We start from the raw sequence: 18,475 nt of genomic DNA, 5'->3' as shown, positions 1-18,475 counted from the left end.
ATCAGACTGAAGCGTTTTCAGTTGAGCCCTGTTTTGAAACCCAGAAAGACTCAGTTATGCGCTTAAGTTTATCTGTTTGGTGTTTCTATAAAGAGTATTTTGAGGAGAATCTGTTCTGCCACCACAGTGAGTAGAGAACTACCTATTATTAGTTGTAATTTAGACACTTTTGTAAGTCGATTCAAGATGATGTGGGCACAGCGGTGTTAGTTAAATGTTTCTATCAATGATGACAGGGATCCCCAGGCTTAAATAGCTTTGTTTCACTATATTTTTGGAGGAGAATGTCAGCGGTGTCTTCAGAAACATACGTTTTTCACATAAATGTGCTGTCGTTAATCCGAGCCGCTCAGCAGAGAATGAACGCGCAGTTCTCTCTCAGCTCGACATAAATGGGCATGAAGAGGCAGCGGATGGCCATGCCAAAGCACTTGGGAATCAGTCGCGCTTAAATATTAAGTATGAATTATAAAATGACATTTTAAAGAAGGGTCATCAATAAACAGTTTTGGGGTAATACAATTAAACTCGAAACTAAATAAAAACGCGAGCCAGCGAATTATGCGGTTGTTTTAACCTCTTAATCAAAATAAATAGACTATTTAATTAAGCTTGAACCCTCACCCCAACAGCATACATAGCGTATATGTTTTAACCGCTTTTTAAACATTTCAGGAACCACAAAAGTTAGATAACACCAAGAAACGGAAGTCATAAGCCAAAACAAAGACTAGCCTATAGAATACCCCTAAAGGGACTTTGGCCAAAAAAAAAAGAAAAAAGTTATATATCGCAAGTGTGACAAGTAGGCTATTCTAACTTGGGTGATTTAAGCGACAAAATATAATTTCGGTTTCTCAATCAATCTCAATTGACCCCCAAACCCCAAAAACGTTGTAGTTAACACCCCGATTTTAATAAAAAGAAAATTTAGATTAGTGCACTAAATGAGCGTGAGAACTCAAGTAGAATTAGCCTGAGGTGGTAACCATAGCAACAGTACTTGCTTTTACAGTATTTATCGCAAGTAGCCTATATCATGATAAATTTTGTATTTAGGTATTTTAGATTGACCTCGACAGATTGCGGTTCGAAAATTAGCCTGTAGCCTACAAAATGTAATGTATAGCACTACTGACAGAAACTGTCTTAAAAATTACCTGCTTAATTGAAAGTAGCCTAATTTGCGCCCTGAAACGCACGCTTCATAAAACTCATAATTTGCTTGTATTGTTGGTGTTTAAATCCTACATTAGATCTCGTCAGGACATCTGAACTAAAATACAGTAGCCAATGGTTTACAGTAGCCCAGAGAGAGGGAGAGAAATCGAGAGCGCGCGCGGGTGATGCCCTCCCCTCGCCAAATCTCCTCCACTGAGATGGTGACGCTCCTTCAAAACTCCAGTCTCACGGCGGCGGGAGCAGATCGCTTGAGTCATCTGAAGGTTCATAACTTTACCAAATCTTTCATAGCTTATCTGCCAATGAGCTGTATACCTACACTTGTCAGTAGGTGATCCTGTTATATATAACCTTAACGAAAAGATAAAAAGAGAAGAAGAACAATAAAGCACCCAGTGTTTTTACACAGGGAACTGTGAAGCTCGCGTACAGTCTCTTTATATGTGCGCACCGCTGGTGCCAGACGCGCGTTTCCAGCCCGCGCTGGTGATGCGATGCCCCGCAACCACAGCGGCGATGAGGGCGGCACTGGTCTCTGGATGAAGACCTCGCAGCACTATGGCATGAAAGATGTTGAATCTGGTCGTGGGACGATGAACAGCGCGACCAAGACAGTCGACAGCCTGCTGTCGGCGCCGGGCACAACAGGTGCAGGAGGCTCGGAGAACCAGAGGAGAAAGCAGGGCGCCCGGCTGAGCTTGCTGGGGAAACCGCTCACCTACAGCGCGCAGAGCGGCCGGAGAAACGCGCGCTACAGGAAGCTCCAGAACTACCTCTACAATGTCCTGGAGAGACCGCGAGCCTGGGCATTCGTTTACCATGCTTTTGTGTAAGTAAAAATGTTCTTTCCCTTTTTATTGATTAGGCTACATCATGTATGCTCACAACTGGAGTTCACCTGTTACTTAAAGTGACATTTATGCACTTTGCTTTAAAGGTCTCCTTTTCTTTCGAGGAATTGTGTTCGAAATAATTAGCATTTGTATGTCTAAATGTTTTATGACAGGAATATAGGGATGTAGAAAATTGCAATCTGCTGTACAGTGTTTTCATATCATGGTTCATATGCCAGTTATTAAATTTAGCCTACTGCTTATGATCAAAATGTTGATGCAGAATTTACAATCTTTTTCTTCTTCTTCTTCAACTCATGTTTGATGCCATATTCAGTATAACAATAAATAAATAAATAAATAAATAATTCTGGGTTTTAAGAAATGGCTCTAGTTAAGGTGTTTGATTATTGACTTACTATCTAGCAGTGGCCTTTGATAGACTCCGCAGTTTGTCTTTTAAACTCACCAATAAGATCTCAGAGGGTTTGCGTTATGGTGTGTATTTGCCATTACTGTTACTGGGAAATTTATGATAATGGCTTTTCAGATATTTTCTGTAAGCTCCTTGAAAGATGCTCTTTATATGACCCCAGTTTAAAGGGAAATGCATGTACTCTGACATAGTTTCTATGTTCAGATTGGTTGCATCTGTTGACATATTGTTAGAAGCGTTTGTGCAAGGAGGAAGCCGAGCTGTCGGATGGTGAGACTGGAGCGCTGCTCTGTGCTGCAAGACAGGATGTTGTTGTTTTATTTGTGCTGAGAAGACAGCTGAGGTCAGGGAGGTTAAGTTGTTACATCTGCAACGACGCATTGTCCCACACTAGTCAGAAACATCACAGAATCAGCACACTTGGACAGGGCTCATGCTCGAATATGCTATCAGTAGGGGGAAAAAATCAACAGAGGAAGGTAGTGGCTTTTACACGAGTTGCTATTTGGTTGTTATCAGTAATTAGTTTTTGACAAGCTTTAGAACATATTTATTAAGCATTTGTAGCCACTGATTCATATAATTATGTAAATTATGGAATTTGCATAAGTGCATAAGTCAAACTCGGATTGTGTGTGCACGCATACAAGGAAGAAACACTGTGTTAAATACGGTGAGAGTTTTCGTCATGAGAAAGAAGTTAATAAAGAAAATCTTAATCTTATGAGACTATTGGTTTTAAAAGGCTGTGTGAAAGAAGATGTGGGGGACTGTTTGAAGTCAATGAACAATCAATCACAACCACAATCTGTGCCCTGAGCAAACCATATGCTGCTTCTGCTGTTTCCGTCATATACTTTGCAATAAACAGAGTCTACTAAATACAGCACATTATTAACATTATTAGCACATTTGTCTCTTGTGCCAGTATGCTTGAGGGTCAGATAGGACCCGTCACCATATGAACAAATGCCTGATTAATTTCATCATTAATTATGAAGATGCCATTTAGAGCTCGAGCTTGATATCGTTGAAATATGAAATAGCTTATATGTGATGAAAGAGTTCATTTAATGTCATACTTTCTGTTGCTTGATAATTTATTGCTATAAGAAATATTTAAAAATTCCAAAAAATGTGCCATTGAATTAAATTAGCAAGCTATAAACAAATTATTAAAAACACAGAAATAACATTATTGAAATTTACTGAGTGTGAATCTTTTACTATTATGTGTAATGCAACCTATATTTATATTTGTCTAATGCGACCTATAGGGCGTTTTAATTACTAATGTGATTTTCAGTTGTTTCAATTACTTTTATGAATTGATTAGATACTGGAAGGTCTGAAATGATGTTGCCATGTTTTCTGTGTGTTGGATAATCAAATGATACAATTCTACTTTTTACAATTCTACGAGTTTTTCAGCAAGACACCCCAACCTATGTACAATATGTCTAGCGTCCAACGTAGTGCTATACTGTACCATGTGTGAGACTATAACGCACCAGCTTTTTGTTAAGATGACTTTCTGTTCAACAGGTTCTTTAAATGGAAAGTATTTTCAGCGGCCATATCAATTACTCACAGTTGTCTGCTCACCCAGCAAATGTTTTTTTCTTGTTTTTTTTACAGAGCATCAAAGCAAGCTAATTTTTCTTTGTAATGAGCAGATAGCAAAACCACAGCTGAGCGCATTTCATCAAGGTTAAAGCTTCCGTGCCACACTGCCGTATCAATATCAACAAAAAAAATTGTATCGCCTGGGATAATTCTAAACATAACCCTCTCTGATCATCATATTTGACACTCAGATAATATGAGGGGATTTTTCTACTCCCTGTATCCTTTCCGTATATGCATTAACACTGGTTTCACCAACATGAAAACGTTATGCTGCCATCATGAACACTTACATTATTAAAGCCACATTTAGTTTCCCTTATCCCCTCAGAAATCACATGCATTCTTTAAGACTGAAAAAGGGAAATTGCACAGTAGGTGAACGCTGACATAATCATCTGTATCCGTCATGCCATAGTCAGATTCAAGCCCTCTTTGTGTGACTGAGAATTCATCTGGTTTGAGGTAGAAGTTCATTGAGTTCCCCATTCACATTTCCTAACTGCGTTCCATTTAATGGTTGTTGTACAAAACTGCATGGTGTACTTAGATGGCTCAGATTGATTTATTGAGGGTGATTTATACCACACGTTGACCGATGGCTTTGAAATCGTAACAAAATATTTCAAAGTTCCCACCTGTAATGGTCTCCTGCCTCCTATGTAACTCAGAGAGCAATAAAGGGTCTCTTGTTCTCTGAGCACTCAGGAAGGTGCTCTAGTTTGCCACTGACCCGAGTAGACAGGCTGAATGTGATACAAGAGTCAGCCAGCTAACATTAGACATTTTTCTACTTAAGATTTAATCGTTTTCCTTACACTGGAATTCGGAAGGGGAATTAGGAGATGTCAGTCTTTAGTTTCATATTTGCAAAGTAGTGTAAATTTACTGAATCAGTACTACTGACATTAAATACCAATTTCCCAGCACATCTGATTGCATAAACAAGTTTTCTTAGAGTACTATCATTTGTGTTATGCAACAGTTAGTTCAGGTCCTGTAATTTGATTGGCCAAGCTTTTCACACTTTGTATCACTCTTTAAAACCTGGATTTGTGAGAGACAAAGAAACAAAGGAAGGTGATGTTATTCTTGAGCTTTATAGACTGTGATTTCATTTAGGATTAACACACTTGTTTGATGGGGAAGACTATTGATGCACTGGCCACCAAGGCCGGCCAAGTGACTTTCACTCCCACCGTTATTGTAATCGAAGACGCAAGCTGCTATTACCCACGGTTGGAAGATATATGGAAACAGAGTTGGCTCTCGCTTAATGGAAAAAGGTTTTAGACAAACACAAACAGGTTACAGATCTTGAAAAAGTGCAAAGAGGAGGCAATAAACAGGGTGTCATGCCTGTGTTCCAGTGGGACTATGAATAATAGGGGGAAAGGCTTTTGAAAAGGACACTGTTTGATCATGTCAGGGGCGCCTGACACAAGACAGACCTCAAGGAAGAGCTGCAGTCCTCAGACGGGGCACTATATGAGCATGTTGAGTTGCCAGCTGTGCTGAGAGAAAAGCAGCGTGGAACATGGATCCAAGCATTTGGACATTTCTGTCCTACTATGTGTCATCACTGTCGATGAACTAATCTATCATTAAAACCTTCTGTCCTTTGAAAGAAAGGAGTTTTCTTCTGCTTAAATTTTCACTGAAACTGAAGTAGTAGAAAAACACTATTTCTGAAATGTGTTAACAAAACCCACACAGAATAGAGTTCACTACAGTTCAAAGGTTTGGGGTTGGTTCAGTTTTTGGATTGAGCTCCTCCTGAACCTACTTTTGGAACTTCATTTAACGCTTCTGAAATCAGCGCTGAAAGTGTGAAAAAAGGCTGCGTATTCTGATTAGGCCTTCCTATAGGACAGCCACTGCTGATCGAAACTTTCAATAAAAGTAATGTTGGCATTAAGTTTATTAACAGGGAGACCATTAGCCAGTAACTGTTTCTCAAGGCAGCAGAACTACTTTGTCGCTGTAATTGTTTCTCATGATATAGAGGACAAATCAATAGAAAGCCTCATTCGCTACAGTCAACACAAGGACTTTGTGATTACGTTCTGCTGATTTCAAAATTTTAACTGAGTGGTGAATAGTAAAACATCAAAAAGTGGTCTTATATTAGTTGCCCTTGCTGACAGGGGGACTGACTGATGGAGACAGCCGTCTTCTCTTAATAGCAAACCCTGCAACATAAGTAGTCTTTATGGCCGGGCATAACCCAGAGGGGCTTCCCTGCCCAGCAGTGCCCAGGCAAACTGGGCTAAAGAGTAATTGCCTTCCCGGGAAATGCATGGGGGTCTTTCCATTGCTCACTGTTCTTTCTCTTTGATCTTGCCTGTCAGCATGAAGGGGTTCCCCTGATAACGCAGCATTTGGGTATGGACAGGTGTGCCCTGGATTCTGATTTGAAAGCTCTCTGTCTGGTTTCAACTGATTACAACAGCTTATGAATTATAACATTTAGTCAGCATTTTCCTTAGGGTTTTCTGAATAATTTCTCCGGTTTACTTCCCACGCACATGACCATAAAGTTATCTCTATCTGCGTCTGAATTGACGTACTTTAAGTGTACAGTATTTGCTGAACTTGTCATCTTGGTTATTTAGGTATGCAGATATATAGTTGGACTGCATTCTTGGACATATTACATCTGTCATGCTGTCTTTGACGTTTGACCTGTTCTTTGATCTATGATGCACTAACAACAACTGTGAAAATAATTGACTCAGATGTTAAGTACAATTTAAGGAAAAACTTTCTTGGTTCCTATAACACTTAAAATTGAAAGGTCCCCCACCTCAGCTTTATTATATATATATATATTATTTATTTAAAAAATATATATTTTTGAATATAGCTCAACCAGGTGTTTTTTGGCTATATTTGGACATACTACTCATTTAACATACTCAAAAACATACCATTCAAAGGTTTTAGGTCAGTAATATATAATAATAATAATAATAATAAATAATGTTTTCAACATTGATTATAATAATAAAAAAAATGTTTCTTGATCACCAAATCAGCATATTAGAATGGTTTCTGAAGGGCCATGTGACTCTTAAAGACTGGAGTAATGCCTGCTGAAAATTCAGCTTTGGCATCACAGGAATAAGTTACATAGCAAATGGTTATTTTATAATATATAATACCATCTCAAAACATTCAAATGGTAGTATTTAGCAGAGAAGTATTCATTTATGGGGTCTGTCTTCTCTCTGCTTTTGCATCTCCTCAGATGTCTGCAAACCATCATTAGACAAGGATTAAGGAGATTTAGCCTCAATAGAAAAAAAAAATGTGTTTACACACTTTTTGCTCTATTTGGTCGGTTACCCAGGACCATTAACACACAACCATCCATCTTAAAGATGATAAAAATGACCTGTGGTCACTGTTTCTCCTGCATGAATGGGAATCTCAATATTCATGTACATGTTATGCCTTTAGTACATTAAGTGTTAATGGGCCATGATTGCTTTTGATTTGTTTTACCTGCTGATAAAGAACAATATAATATTTAGCTGACTGGAGTTTGTTTATTTAACTCTGTTGAATCAAATGTCAAAATCTCTTCTTGCTGTCGCTGTAGCAAGCTGGGAGGAATTAAAAAGCCATCTCAGCATCATGCACAAATCCTCTTTAATTGTAGTTGAAGGATTCTGCTTTTGTTGTGGCAATTTGGCACGTACCTCCTTTGAAGGGATGCAATAGTGGCGTCTTTGCACATGTGTTAGTGGCTAATGAAATACATTTAACTATGCTAATTTTTCCATATGTCATCAGACACATGCGAAATAACTCATTAAAGCTGCGTCTTGTTCTCATGGGTGATCCATTCGGTGTGCTTTTGGATAATATGAGGCAGCTGAATCTGAATTAGATGGCGTCGTTCTGAAGGATCAGAGATGTTTTGGAACTGTGTCATGTCCCGATACTATCCCCAATCCAATACACTTTCCTGTCTCTCTCGCCACTATATTGTAAATGAAAGTCAAAAGAAATACATTTATAAAATAATTAGATAGGGTTTAGGGCAGTGGTGTGTTCAACCAAATGGTTCATTAGAGTAAACTAAAACCTTGGAGGACTTTTTACCCTAAATGTCATGGCAGTTGGCAGTCGCTCTCAGGCTTGTTCTTTAGTAGTTCCTTACTTGGTTTAGTTCAATGACAGAGAAGGTCACCATGTACCGTAATCCCCTCAGAACCCCGATGACTGCCTACTCCAATTTGGAAGGAGATTGTGTTAAGTCCTACTGTTTACACTATTTCCCTTTAATTGACAATTCGACCTTGTCAATAAAGCGGCATTGGAGAGCTGGAAGATTACGTACTCCTTATTTAGTTCTCTTTTAGCTCAGTCGGTGTTGGGATACTTGTCCTGCTCACTATTGTTAAATAGTTTTGAGAGGGTAGGTGGTCATTTTTCCATGGCAACCAATGTCCAAGCTAGAGCCCAGAGACTTTATTACTGTGTGAAATAAAAAGCATGCTGTTTTGAGCCTGAAGGCTAAAATTGAGGAGTACTTCACTAAATAAATATGACTGCAGGAGCCTAATGTAGAACTACAGGTCTTCCTCATTAAAATCATCTCAAGGCTCTGGAGAAACTGGTTACTGGTTAGCTATTTGTTTGGTTTTCTGGAGTGTATATTTTTATTTCTGGTTCCTAGAGCTTATTATACAATCTGATTTATATGGACAGGTAAATTGGTGTGTATTTCTTTAAATGTTCACCCAGATTGCAGGTTTTGGATTTTGGATTACATCAGTTGGAGCGCTCACACAGTACGCCCATCGCTTGCTTACCTTTTGAAGCATATAACAGTCAAAAATGTAATTTTCCTCCATGCAGCATTTGACATCAAAAATTCAAAGGCAATCTAATATCTAATCAGACTGTCTGACTGCTATAGGCAACTTCCAGGAGTCAATGTGCAGAGCTTTTTATCAGTCAGAACAAGTTACTGAGATTAATTGCATATTCTGCTTTAAAATATGGTTTGAGTTATATTTATGAAATAATTGATACTTAATACATTTGGAAGGACAGAGTTTTCCAGTCCCCCGAACACCCCCCACCCCAAGTCAGTAAGATTATTTTGTATTTAAAGTTTTTGATAGAAGTTTTTTATGCCTCCAAGGTGGCAATTATATAATCAAAAATACAGTAAAAACAGTAATGTTGTGAAAATTATTGCAGTTTAAATAATAATATTAATAATACAAAAATATTCCTGTGATGGCAAAGCTGAATTTTCAGCAGCCATTACTCTACTCTTCAGTATCACATGATCCATGAGAAATCATTCTAATATGCTGAATTGATGCTAAAGTAACATATTATTGTTGAAAACAGTTGTGCTGCTTAAGATTTTTTCAGGAATCTTTGAATAGAAAGTTTAAAAGAACAGCATTTATTTTAAATAAAACCTTTTGTAACTTTATAAATATCTTTACTGACTACAAACTTTGAATGTTAAAAAGAGGAGCAGATACTGAAATGAACAAGTTGTGCATATATTGTCAGCTTTTTGGAGAGTTTGAGTTTAATTTAATTTTTAGGCCCTATGAGTGGAGTGTCCATGCTAGAACTCCCACACTAACATGCTAACAGCTCTCTTACTGCTGCTCTCAGCTCTGAAGAACACCAGGCATTCCTCAAGCTGATAATCTCATACGCCACAGGCCAAACAAAACCAACTCGTATTCGTCTTCTGAAAACGTGGAAGGTTGGAACGACCAAATTCCTTATTCGATAAGATGTGACCTCTCCAGCAAAACTCTGTTACTCCCTTACAGCCTCTTTTCTGGAGTGTGGTCAGAGATATAACCAACATTACAGCTCCCAGTAAATGTACTAAATAACAGCAGCACAAACCGTACAGCAACTGTATTGACACAAACATACATTTTCTGTTTGTGCAAATTTCACTGTAGCCATTGTGCACGTGGTTCACCAACGAGTAAAATATGTTTCTGTGTTCTGTCAGAAAATGAGCCTGTTGCTATTGCACCTGGAAGGCACGTCTGTCTTGACAACCCAAGCCCATGTCTCATTTACAATTAAAATGAAAATAATAAATTAATTTAATAATATTTTTTTATGCAGTGGATTGACAGTCCTAGTATAAAGTTACTATATAGAGCCTAAATTAATAATTGTTTGGATAAACAAAAGGAAACATTCTTTTTTTTTTTTCCAAAAGATGCATTAGATCAACATCAAAGCAGAAAATAATGTAAACACAATGCTCTCTGTTTGCTATATAACCCTTATAGAAGATCTGAAAGGTTCTTCATTCTTACATTAAATTCAAACATACAAAAGTCAAGGCTTTTAAACTAGATTGCTTTTTTTTCTTCCAAGGTTCAGTCTAGAGAAGAGCCTTTTCCATTGTGTGGTCAAAGAAAGCCTGACATGATACCTGATAAATGAAGTTTGAGTAGCCGCTTTCTCCAAAAGAGCTTCATCCCATGCGTGGGAATTAGCAGCGTTGACAAAACCTGACAGCTGTTTGTTGTAGTGACAACAGCGTCCTCACATGTGCACATATGCGTGAGAGTTGTTTGTTGGCCCCAAAGGGCAAAAGTTGTTAAATGTCAGAAGAGTACAGTATGCTACTGTGCATATGTAGACCAGAGAGTCAGTAGATGCTAGTTAAACTCCAGTCCGCTCAGTGATGCTTTTAGTCTTGGCTCTTAGTTCTTTTGCACTTTTCCAGCCACATTGTTTTGGAGACAGACAAAATTGCGTTTTGGAGATTTGGATTTGTTGAAATAATTTATGTTTGTTTGGCTCTGGGGTGGATTGTGAAATAGAATTATTGTTCTTGGCAGTTTCACGTGAACTGGAAAACTGAGCATCGTAATGCGTTTATTGGAATATTTCTTTAATTATTTTTTATGAGATATTTATATATGTAACTTTTATTTACTCATAATCCCTGCAGTTTGAGGCACTCTGTATCTGTTTTCTGCATCTTGCTGGACCTGGGTACTCTCATTGTACCACAGGAACTTCACATTCCTCCTGCTGTTTGTGTTGGGACAGCATTAGGTTCTGCAAGGAGCTCGCCATGCACTCAAATCCTTATTTGTGGTTCCCAGTCTGATTGACAGACCACCCAGTCCACAGAGCAAGCTTTCAGTTAAGGACACAGTCATGACCCCAGGCCTGATTCCAGTTCCCGGTGCAAGGCAGTGAGTTTCCATGAGGAAAACACAATTTCAACTTTTTGAAAATAGTCAAAACTTTCGACTGTTGACTTGAAAGAAATGCAAAGCAACAAAGCCAAATTGAAGGGGTCTTTAACAGTATTTGGATGAGATTCGATGTTTGAGTTACAATTATTAACAAAATATCTGCAATGTCAGACAGGATTGGGATCTTTGTAAGTTTACATACTTACGTTGGATACAAGTGTTTTTTGTCTAGATGTGGGCGCTACAGAAGCTGACATGCGTGATGAATTGGTTGACATTTTATTATACATTTTTATTAACACTTTACATAAAATGCATTTTTATTAAAATAAATGATTTAATATATTATTTGTGTTGCATTAAACTGACAGCCCTAGTATATGGATATTAGAAAGAGCAGCCAAAATTTAAGTCCATTCAAAACAACATTGAATTCAGAATCATTCTTATTTGTTTCAAAAGACGTATTTCATGAAAAATCTACATCAAAACAGGACATAATGTAAAAAAAAAACTATTTCACATGAGTGTCTTGAAGACTTGATAGAATTATGATGTTATGTATATTCTCAGACCAAATTGTCTTTTTAGATTGGATAACACGCCAGCAGTTCAGCGACCATCAATTGTTATTTTACCCAGAAAGCTGACAAAAGGGTCTTAATCCATAATGAAGCACCAGACAGCACAATCGTAAATATAACTTTAGTTAGGATATTTGAAAAAACGGTCAAATGAGCAGCAGCGTGAAAAATGATACACCACAATCACAGATGTTTCTGTCCTGAAGAGATTAGATTTCTCTGTGGATGCTGAAAAACAGCAGGTAATTTACTCTGTAATTTTAGGTTGTTGGAGGAAGAACACTGATGTGCTTGATTCAGACGGGATTAAAATCAGTACATCTGTGAGACTCAAATTTACCTAACCTCCTCAGGGAAAATGAGTTGCTCCTCCTTCCTCTTCCTTATTTCCTTGATGATATCTGACATTCATCTTGTTCTCAGACAGAATACTGTTTACTTAGGTATGTGGAAAAGAGACTTAGAAAAGCAGAAGAAAGCACATTTAAAGGGACAGAGGAAACGTAAATCCATTAAAGCAGGTACCTAAAATCATATAAAAGCCAAAGCCAGGTGAGAGGATGCGTAACTGGCACTGAGCAGACACAGCACATGCTGCCATCCTTCCTGACTCTACCCACGTAGGAAAACAGGAAACCAGAAGACACTCTCCAGCAAAGGCATCTTTGGCCACACGTCACAGCACTCTGTGTCCCAAGGCACTCTGTGATTGAGTGGGATGCTGTGCATTCTCACCATGCCAAATGTTAGGTTCAGCTTAATCCACTGAAGAAGTTGCTATCCAAAGATATGTCTTAAGCACGGAATTGAATGTGGTGTTGTTTTTTGCTTTTGTAATGTTGAACCGGTGCTCACCAGAGTTCAAAAAATGCTTTCACATCAACCAAACTTACTGAACTCTGATGTCAAATTGACTGGGGTAAAAGAGTACTTTTCATCTTGTATAGTATAGTGGTACCCTACTGGTTATTGTCCAAGATCAGAGATATTTTATTTTTATTATTATTGGATATGCTTATTTACCCTATTTTTACATTCAGATCGCCTTTGCTGTCATCTAACATGATTACATTTAGGCCATGCAAGACAAGTTTATTTAGTACATTATACCCAATTCAAATTGATTTAGATAAATTTATTAAAAATGTATTGTAAAAGGTACATACAAAATAAATGATAACAATAAAAACAAATAAAAAAATTGAAATCTATTAAAAAATTAAAAATAAAAAGACTATACAGAAATACAATGATACAGTGCACCCTAACAAGAAAATAATTTTAATAATTGTCTTTAACTAAAATCCATATTTGTCTTGATTGGGAAATATCTGTTGGTATGCGTATATGTGTTTTATACTTTATATAGAGTTATTTTGTTAATCTGATATCTATTAGTTCATCTGACATCTATTACTCATAAGCCAGTGTGTGTAAACATAAATTACTAACTGTTTTGATAAATAATTTTGTTTCTGTGCCATTATGTTTGCATGGGGTGGCAGACCACCTGTGCTAGAAGCACTGTGGTGTTAATTGGGATGGCAGATGGAAGGATTCACATGGTGGCTGTTTTTTTGTGAACCTCTGATTTCTTAGCATGTTATCTCTCTACAATACAACTCTAGAGCCTTTAGAAGCCTCTGAACCTTTACTGACATAAGAGAGGCATTACCTTAACAAAATTCTACTAAAGCACATTAATGCCTGTTGCATCAGTACACAGAACAGTGTTACTGTAGACTTTCAAAACATTTGCTGGGATCAAAGGCAAAGCCCTAGCACTGTATTTGCTCTGAAAAAAAGAAGTTCTCTGGGCAAAGGATTCTTGTGCTGTTTGCCGCACTTGTTATGACACTTAACTTCACAAGATGTGAGTTTTATTTGAATGATTATTTTTACAGCTCTGTAGGGCTCTTCAATAAGCTGTGAAGCTGGAAATTTAGAGCCAACAGAGGGAGGGTATGTTTTGCGGGCCGGTCTATAAGTCTCTGTAGAATAAACAGTAGATTGGCTGTTTAGTTGCTGGCCACTTTCTGAAGCGGCACGATGGTCCGGTGTTATTAGGCACCTGCCACATCCAGCGCAACCTCTCAGGTTTGTATGATTAGGCTCCTCCAATAGTGCAAACAAACTCTTCGTTGTTTATGATATGTTACTGTAATATTTGTGAGCGTATGTGTGCAGGTCTGATGGGTTTTAAGTATTGCCACATCATCACAAAATGTTTGTACCCTTATATTTATATTTGTGTGATTGATTGAGTTGCGACTTGCACCGTTACTGGATGCTCCAGCTATAAGCACCTTTTATACATGCTTTATGCTTATACACACTCTCTCGCTGTAGTTTTTTAGCCTAGTTGTCATTGGCATTTGTAAACCAAATGGGTAAACCACTGGCTCTCTGACCATTCTGCGATAGAGCAATGGTCTCATGATGTCTAGCTAAAATGTTGATTATGAATAGTGAGCAATTAAAACTTTATGTATCAGTGTTTTCATAACTGTCATGTTGTTTTTCTTTTTTGACAGTATAAGTGAAAGTTGAATCACATGGCTGTGTTTTGACCCATTGACAGAGTAACGTCAGAGCCCTTTCCCCATAGGAGCCTTCAAGAGAAGTAACTAAAGCTGTTCTGTTTGAATGGAGGGCAATAGAGGAGATGTCTCGCAATGCTAAACTGTTTAAAGGTGACAGTAAATGTATTTATAATATTACAAAATATTTCTATTTTTAAAAAAAAGAAAAGAAAAACGGAAAAACTTCAACATTAATATTAATAAGACATGTTTCCTGAGCACCAAATCAGCATATTATAATGATTTCTGAAGGATCATGTGACACTGAAGACTGGAGTAATGGCTGCTGAAAATTTAGCTTAATTTGCCATCACTGGAATAAATTACATTTGAAACTGGAAACAATTTTAAATTGTAATAATATTTCACACTATTACTGTTTTTATTGCATTTCTGATCAAATAAATGCAGCCTCGGTGAACATAAGATTACCAGTTTTCAATGAAGAACCACCATTTGGAAGTATGATTGACTTACAAGGTGCACATGACCTGAAGGTGAGCTTACAGATGTTAAAAACGTCTCTTTAAAATTAGCACATCTCTATAAGTGTGAACGATTACAGGCTTTTTTCAGGCCTCATGAATCAATGTTTAATGCTGCTCTTGTTGGATTCTTTTAGTTGTAATATTGACAGCTCCACAAAAATTTTAGCACCAAAAAAGTTAGATTAAGAAATAAAATATAAGAAAATATTTTTTATTTTTACTTTCCCAATTATGAATTAAGCATGGCAGATAGTTTTATAAAGCATAACATTAATTTCTGAAAAAATTAAAATGTTGAAATATGGAGTCTTACGTCCCTTGTTAATTATGTGTTATTTTTGTCTAGGAATATCATTGGACGCGACAAAAATAATTAACATGTGCGTGTATTAAGGTGGTAAAAGGAAAAGACAACAAACCGCTTATTAATCACGATGTTTACTTTTCTTTAAATGCAATAAAGTGAAATAAAGCAATCCAATAATGAACATTATTTACAATATTTACAACTCAACTAGTAGGCTAAATCAACAAACACTCTGGTGGAGAGGAAGGAGCGAGAGAGAGGTGCTTAAATAAAAAAACTCAACAAATCAAAACCCAACTAACTAAATATTAACCCAAAATAAACTAACTACCAACAAAAGATGCAGAAAAGAATATCTTCAGCGTAAAGGATGCCATTACTAAACTATACTCGCTAGCAAAGCAAAACATACATATAAGCACCATCTCCTAAGCCTAGTGCGTCTATACAGTAAAACTACGTGATGGAAATGTAGGTCGCGACCTGCTTACCTGTCTCACAACCCCTCCAACCAATACACACAGCGTTCGTGATGAAGGAGAAGTTTCACAGGAGCAGCGTTTGGTATTACACATGTATCGAATTCACAGACTAGTCACAGGAACCGTATTGCAAACATTTGATATCACACATGTATCAAACGCACAAAACTACAAGAACAAAACAAAGAGAACTGATAGCACTGCAAAACAACAAACCAGGACTTAACATCAATCAGTCTCTCAGACTGGTCTCTTGCAAGAGAGCCCTCTCCCAGCCCAGACTTCCCGACATTGAAGTTAGAACAGCTGTTAAATTGAACATGATGAACAGCGTTTGGCGGCGCGATCCCATACATCAGTGTCGTACGTCAGCCGACTGACAGGTAGATCCTCCAATCAGATTTCACACCTGAAAAAAGACAGAGTACACACAAAAATACACATATGCAATAACATATGCAGAAACGAACTTAACGTAGCACAGTATACGTAACACCCACCCCCTTAAGACGAAACACAAAGCAACTTTTAAGCTCTCGATAAAGTGTCGGCAACAATGTTTTCTGAGCCTTTTTTATGCTTTATGATTAAGTTATAATTCTGTACAATCAACGACCAACGCATAAGACGTTGATTGTGATTGTACATTCTGGACAAAAACACCAGGGGATTGTGGTCGGTGTACACTATAACAGGCAAAAAGGATGAACCCACATGAACGTCAAAAAACTGTAATGCCAAAATCAGACCTAAAGCTTCCTTCTCAATGGTAGAATAATTTTGTTGATGTCGATTGAATTTTCAAGAAAAGTAGCAAACTCGGTGCTCAAAACCAACATCATCTTCTTGAATGAGAACAGCCCCATACCTACAGCACTAGCATCCACTTCCAATTTAAACGAACGTGTGAAATCAGGGGCTGCGAGAATAGGCACACTAGTCAGCAACAGCTTTACGCTATCAGAAGCATGTTGACATGCATCAGTCTAAATAAAAGCATTTGCTGGACTTAACAAGCTGGTCAAAGGATATACTACAGTAGAGAAGTTTCGGCAGAAATTTCTTTGTTAGCCAGCCATTCCTAAAAACCGACGTAGCTCTCATCTGGTCGTTGGAATCGGAAAGTCAACAATAGCGGATACTTTGGCACTAACAGGACAGACCTGACCTTGACCTACTTCTTTACCCAAATAGGTGATCGTCGCTTTACCAAATTCACATTTAGCCAAATTAATTGTCAGTGAAGCATTAGCTAACCTTTCAAAAACTGTCCAAAGATCAGTCAAATGCTCAGACCAAGTAGAAGAATAGATCACTAGGTCATCCAGGTACACATTACAATTTTGTACTCCTGACAATACAATATTTACAAGGCGTTGGAAAGTTGCTGGGGCATTTCGTAACCCAAACGCCATTACCCTGTACTGTAGGAAATTATCTGGAGTAACAAAAGCTGAAATGTCCACTGCACGAGTGGTCAATGGCACTTGCAAATACCCTTTCAGCAAATCGAATTTCATCACAAACTTAGCAGAACCTAGGTTATCGATACAGTCCCCCATCCTAGGAAGAGGATAGCTATCAGGTACAGTCACAGAATTTACTTTTCGGTAATCTGTGCAAAACCGATATGTACCGTCAGGCTTTGGGACGAGCATGCAAGGAGAACTCCATGGACTATAACTAGGTTCAGCTAGGTTATTCTTCAGCAAATAATCAACCTCACCCTTCATCACAAAGCGTTTAATACTATTCACTCGGTAAGCGTGTTGCTTAATAGCAGAATCACATGTCACTTGGATATCATGTTGTAATACATGCGTTTGCATCAGCACATCAAAGAATAGCATGGGAAATTCTTGAATTAATCTCATAACATCCTGTTTCTGTGATTCAGACGAATTACCAAGATTTTCTGGCAAATATTTAAAAATTTCCGAATTCGAAAGTCTTCCACACGTTGACAAAATCATTACGAAATGTAACACCATCATCAGTATCACACTCACCCAGGGATGGCAGCAACACCTCACTATTCACTGCAGTAGAGTCAGGCACAGCAGTAACAGCGGCAGCTAAAACCTCAGCAGAAACAACAACAGACCTTTCTTTTTCTTTCGAAACTTCCTCCGATGTTTTTCAAGAACAATATAACTTCAGCATATTAATATGACACGTTCGAAACTTTTTTTTTCGTTCAGGTGTGTGTATCACAAAATCAGTCTCGCTCAGTTTCTTTGATGCCTTGTACGGACCTGAGAAACGAGCAGTCAGAACCGAACCAGGTACTGGTAACAGACCTAAAACCTCATCATACAGTACAAGATTTCCTCCCAACAACATGATATTATAGTCGATGTTTTACCTTTTAGACCTCCTAAAATAAACTTAAACAGAACACAGATGAAATTTTGCATATGCATATACTTTCAGTTCCATTCTCCCTCGTTCACATGCATATGTATGAATGGAAGTGAACACAGAGTCTAGGGTGACCACACCTTTAAATCCCCCATTATATTTGTGGCATCTGTGCTACATTTTGAATTTGTCCTTTTATGATAGCACTCATTTCAGTTTGTAAACGTGCATAAATTGTAGATTGAATTTACATAAAAATCTTTTTAAAAATTTGTGGATGTTGTAGACTTTCTTGGGAATAACTTCGATTTAAGCGCCTAGCTTATTTTTTTTATTTAGTTGCTTGATATTGAACACTATTCTTGGAGAATAAA

At 37.7% G+C, this 18,475-nt stretch overlaps 1 protein-coding gene across 7 annotated transcripts in view; it reads left to right on the top strand.

The window, feature by feature from the left end:
* kcnq5a (potassium voltage-gated channel, KQT-like subfamily, member 5a) overlaps positions 1–18,475 on the top strand; it is a 119,144-nt gene continuing 100,669 nt past the window's right edge. For 3 of the 7 annotated variants that reach the window (XM_058795365.1, XM_058795364.1, XM_058795360.1), the window contains exon 1: positions 32–2,011. In XM_058795365.1, coding sequence (XP_058651348.1) covers positions 1,677–2,011 — 335 coding nt within the window. In that variant the 5' untranslated portion in view covers positions 32–1,676. Of the gene's footprint in view, positions 2,012–18,475 lie in introns of all 7 variants that reach the window. The other 4 variants (XM_058795361.1, XM_058795362.1, XM_058795367.1 and 1 more) reach the window with 4 other exon arrangements.

Source organism: Onychostoma macrolepis, chromosome 13, assembly GCF_012432095.1.
Source record: "Onychostoma macrolepis isolate SWU-2019 chromosome 13, ASM1243209v1, whole genome shotgun sequence".
In the NCBI taxonomy this organism is placed as follows: Eukaryota; Metazoa; Chordata; class Actinopteri; order Cypriniformes; family Cyprinidae; genus Onychostoma; species Onychostoma macrolepis.
The sequence above is the reverse complement of the archived record's forward strand: the minus strand, read 5'-3'. Positions and strand labels throughout refer to the sequence as shown.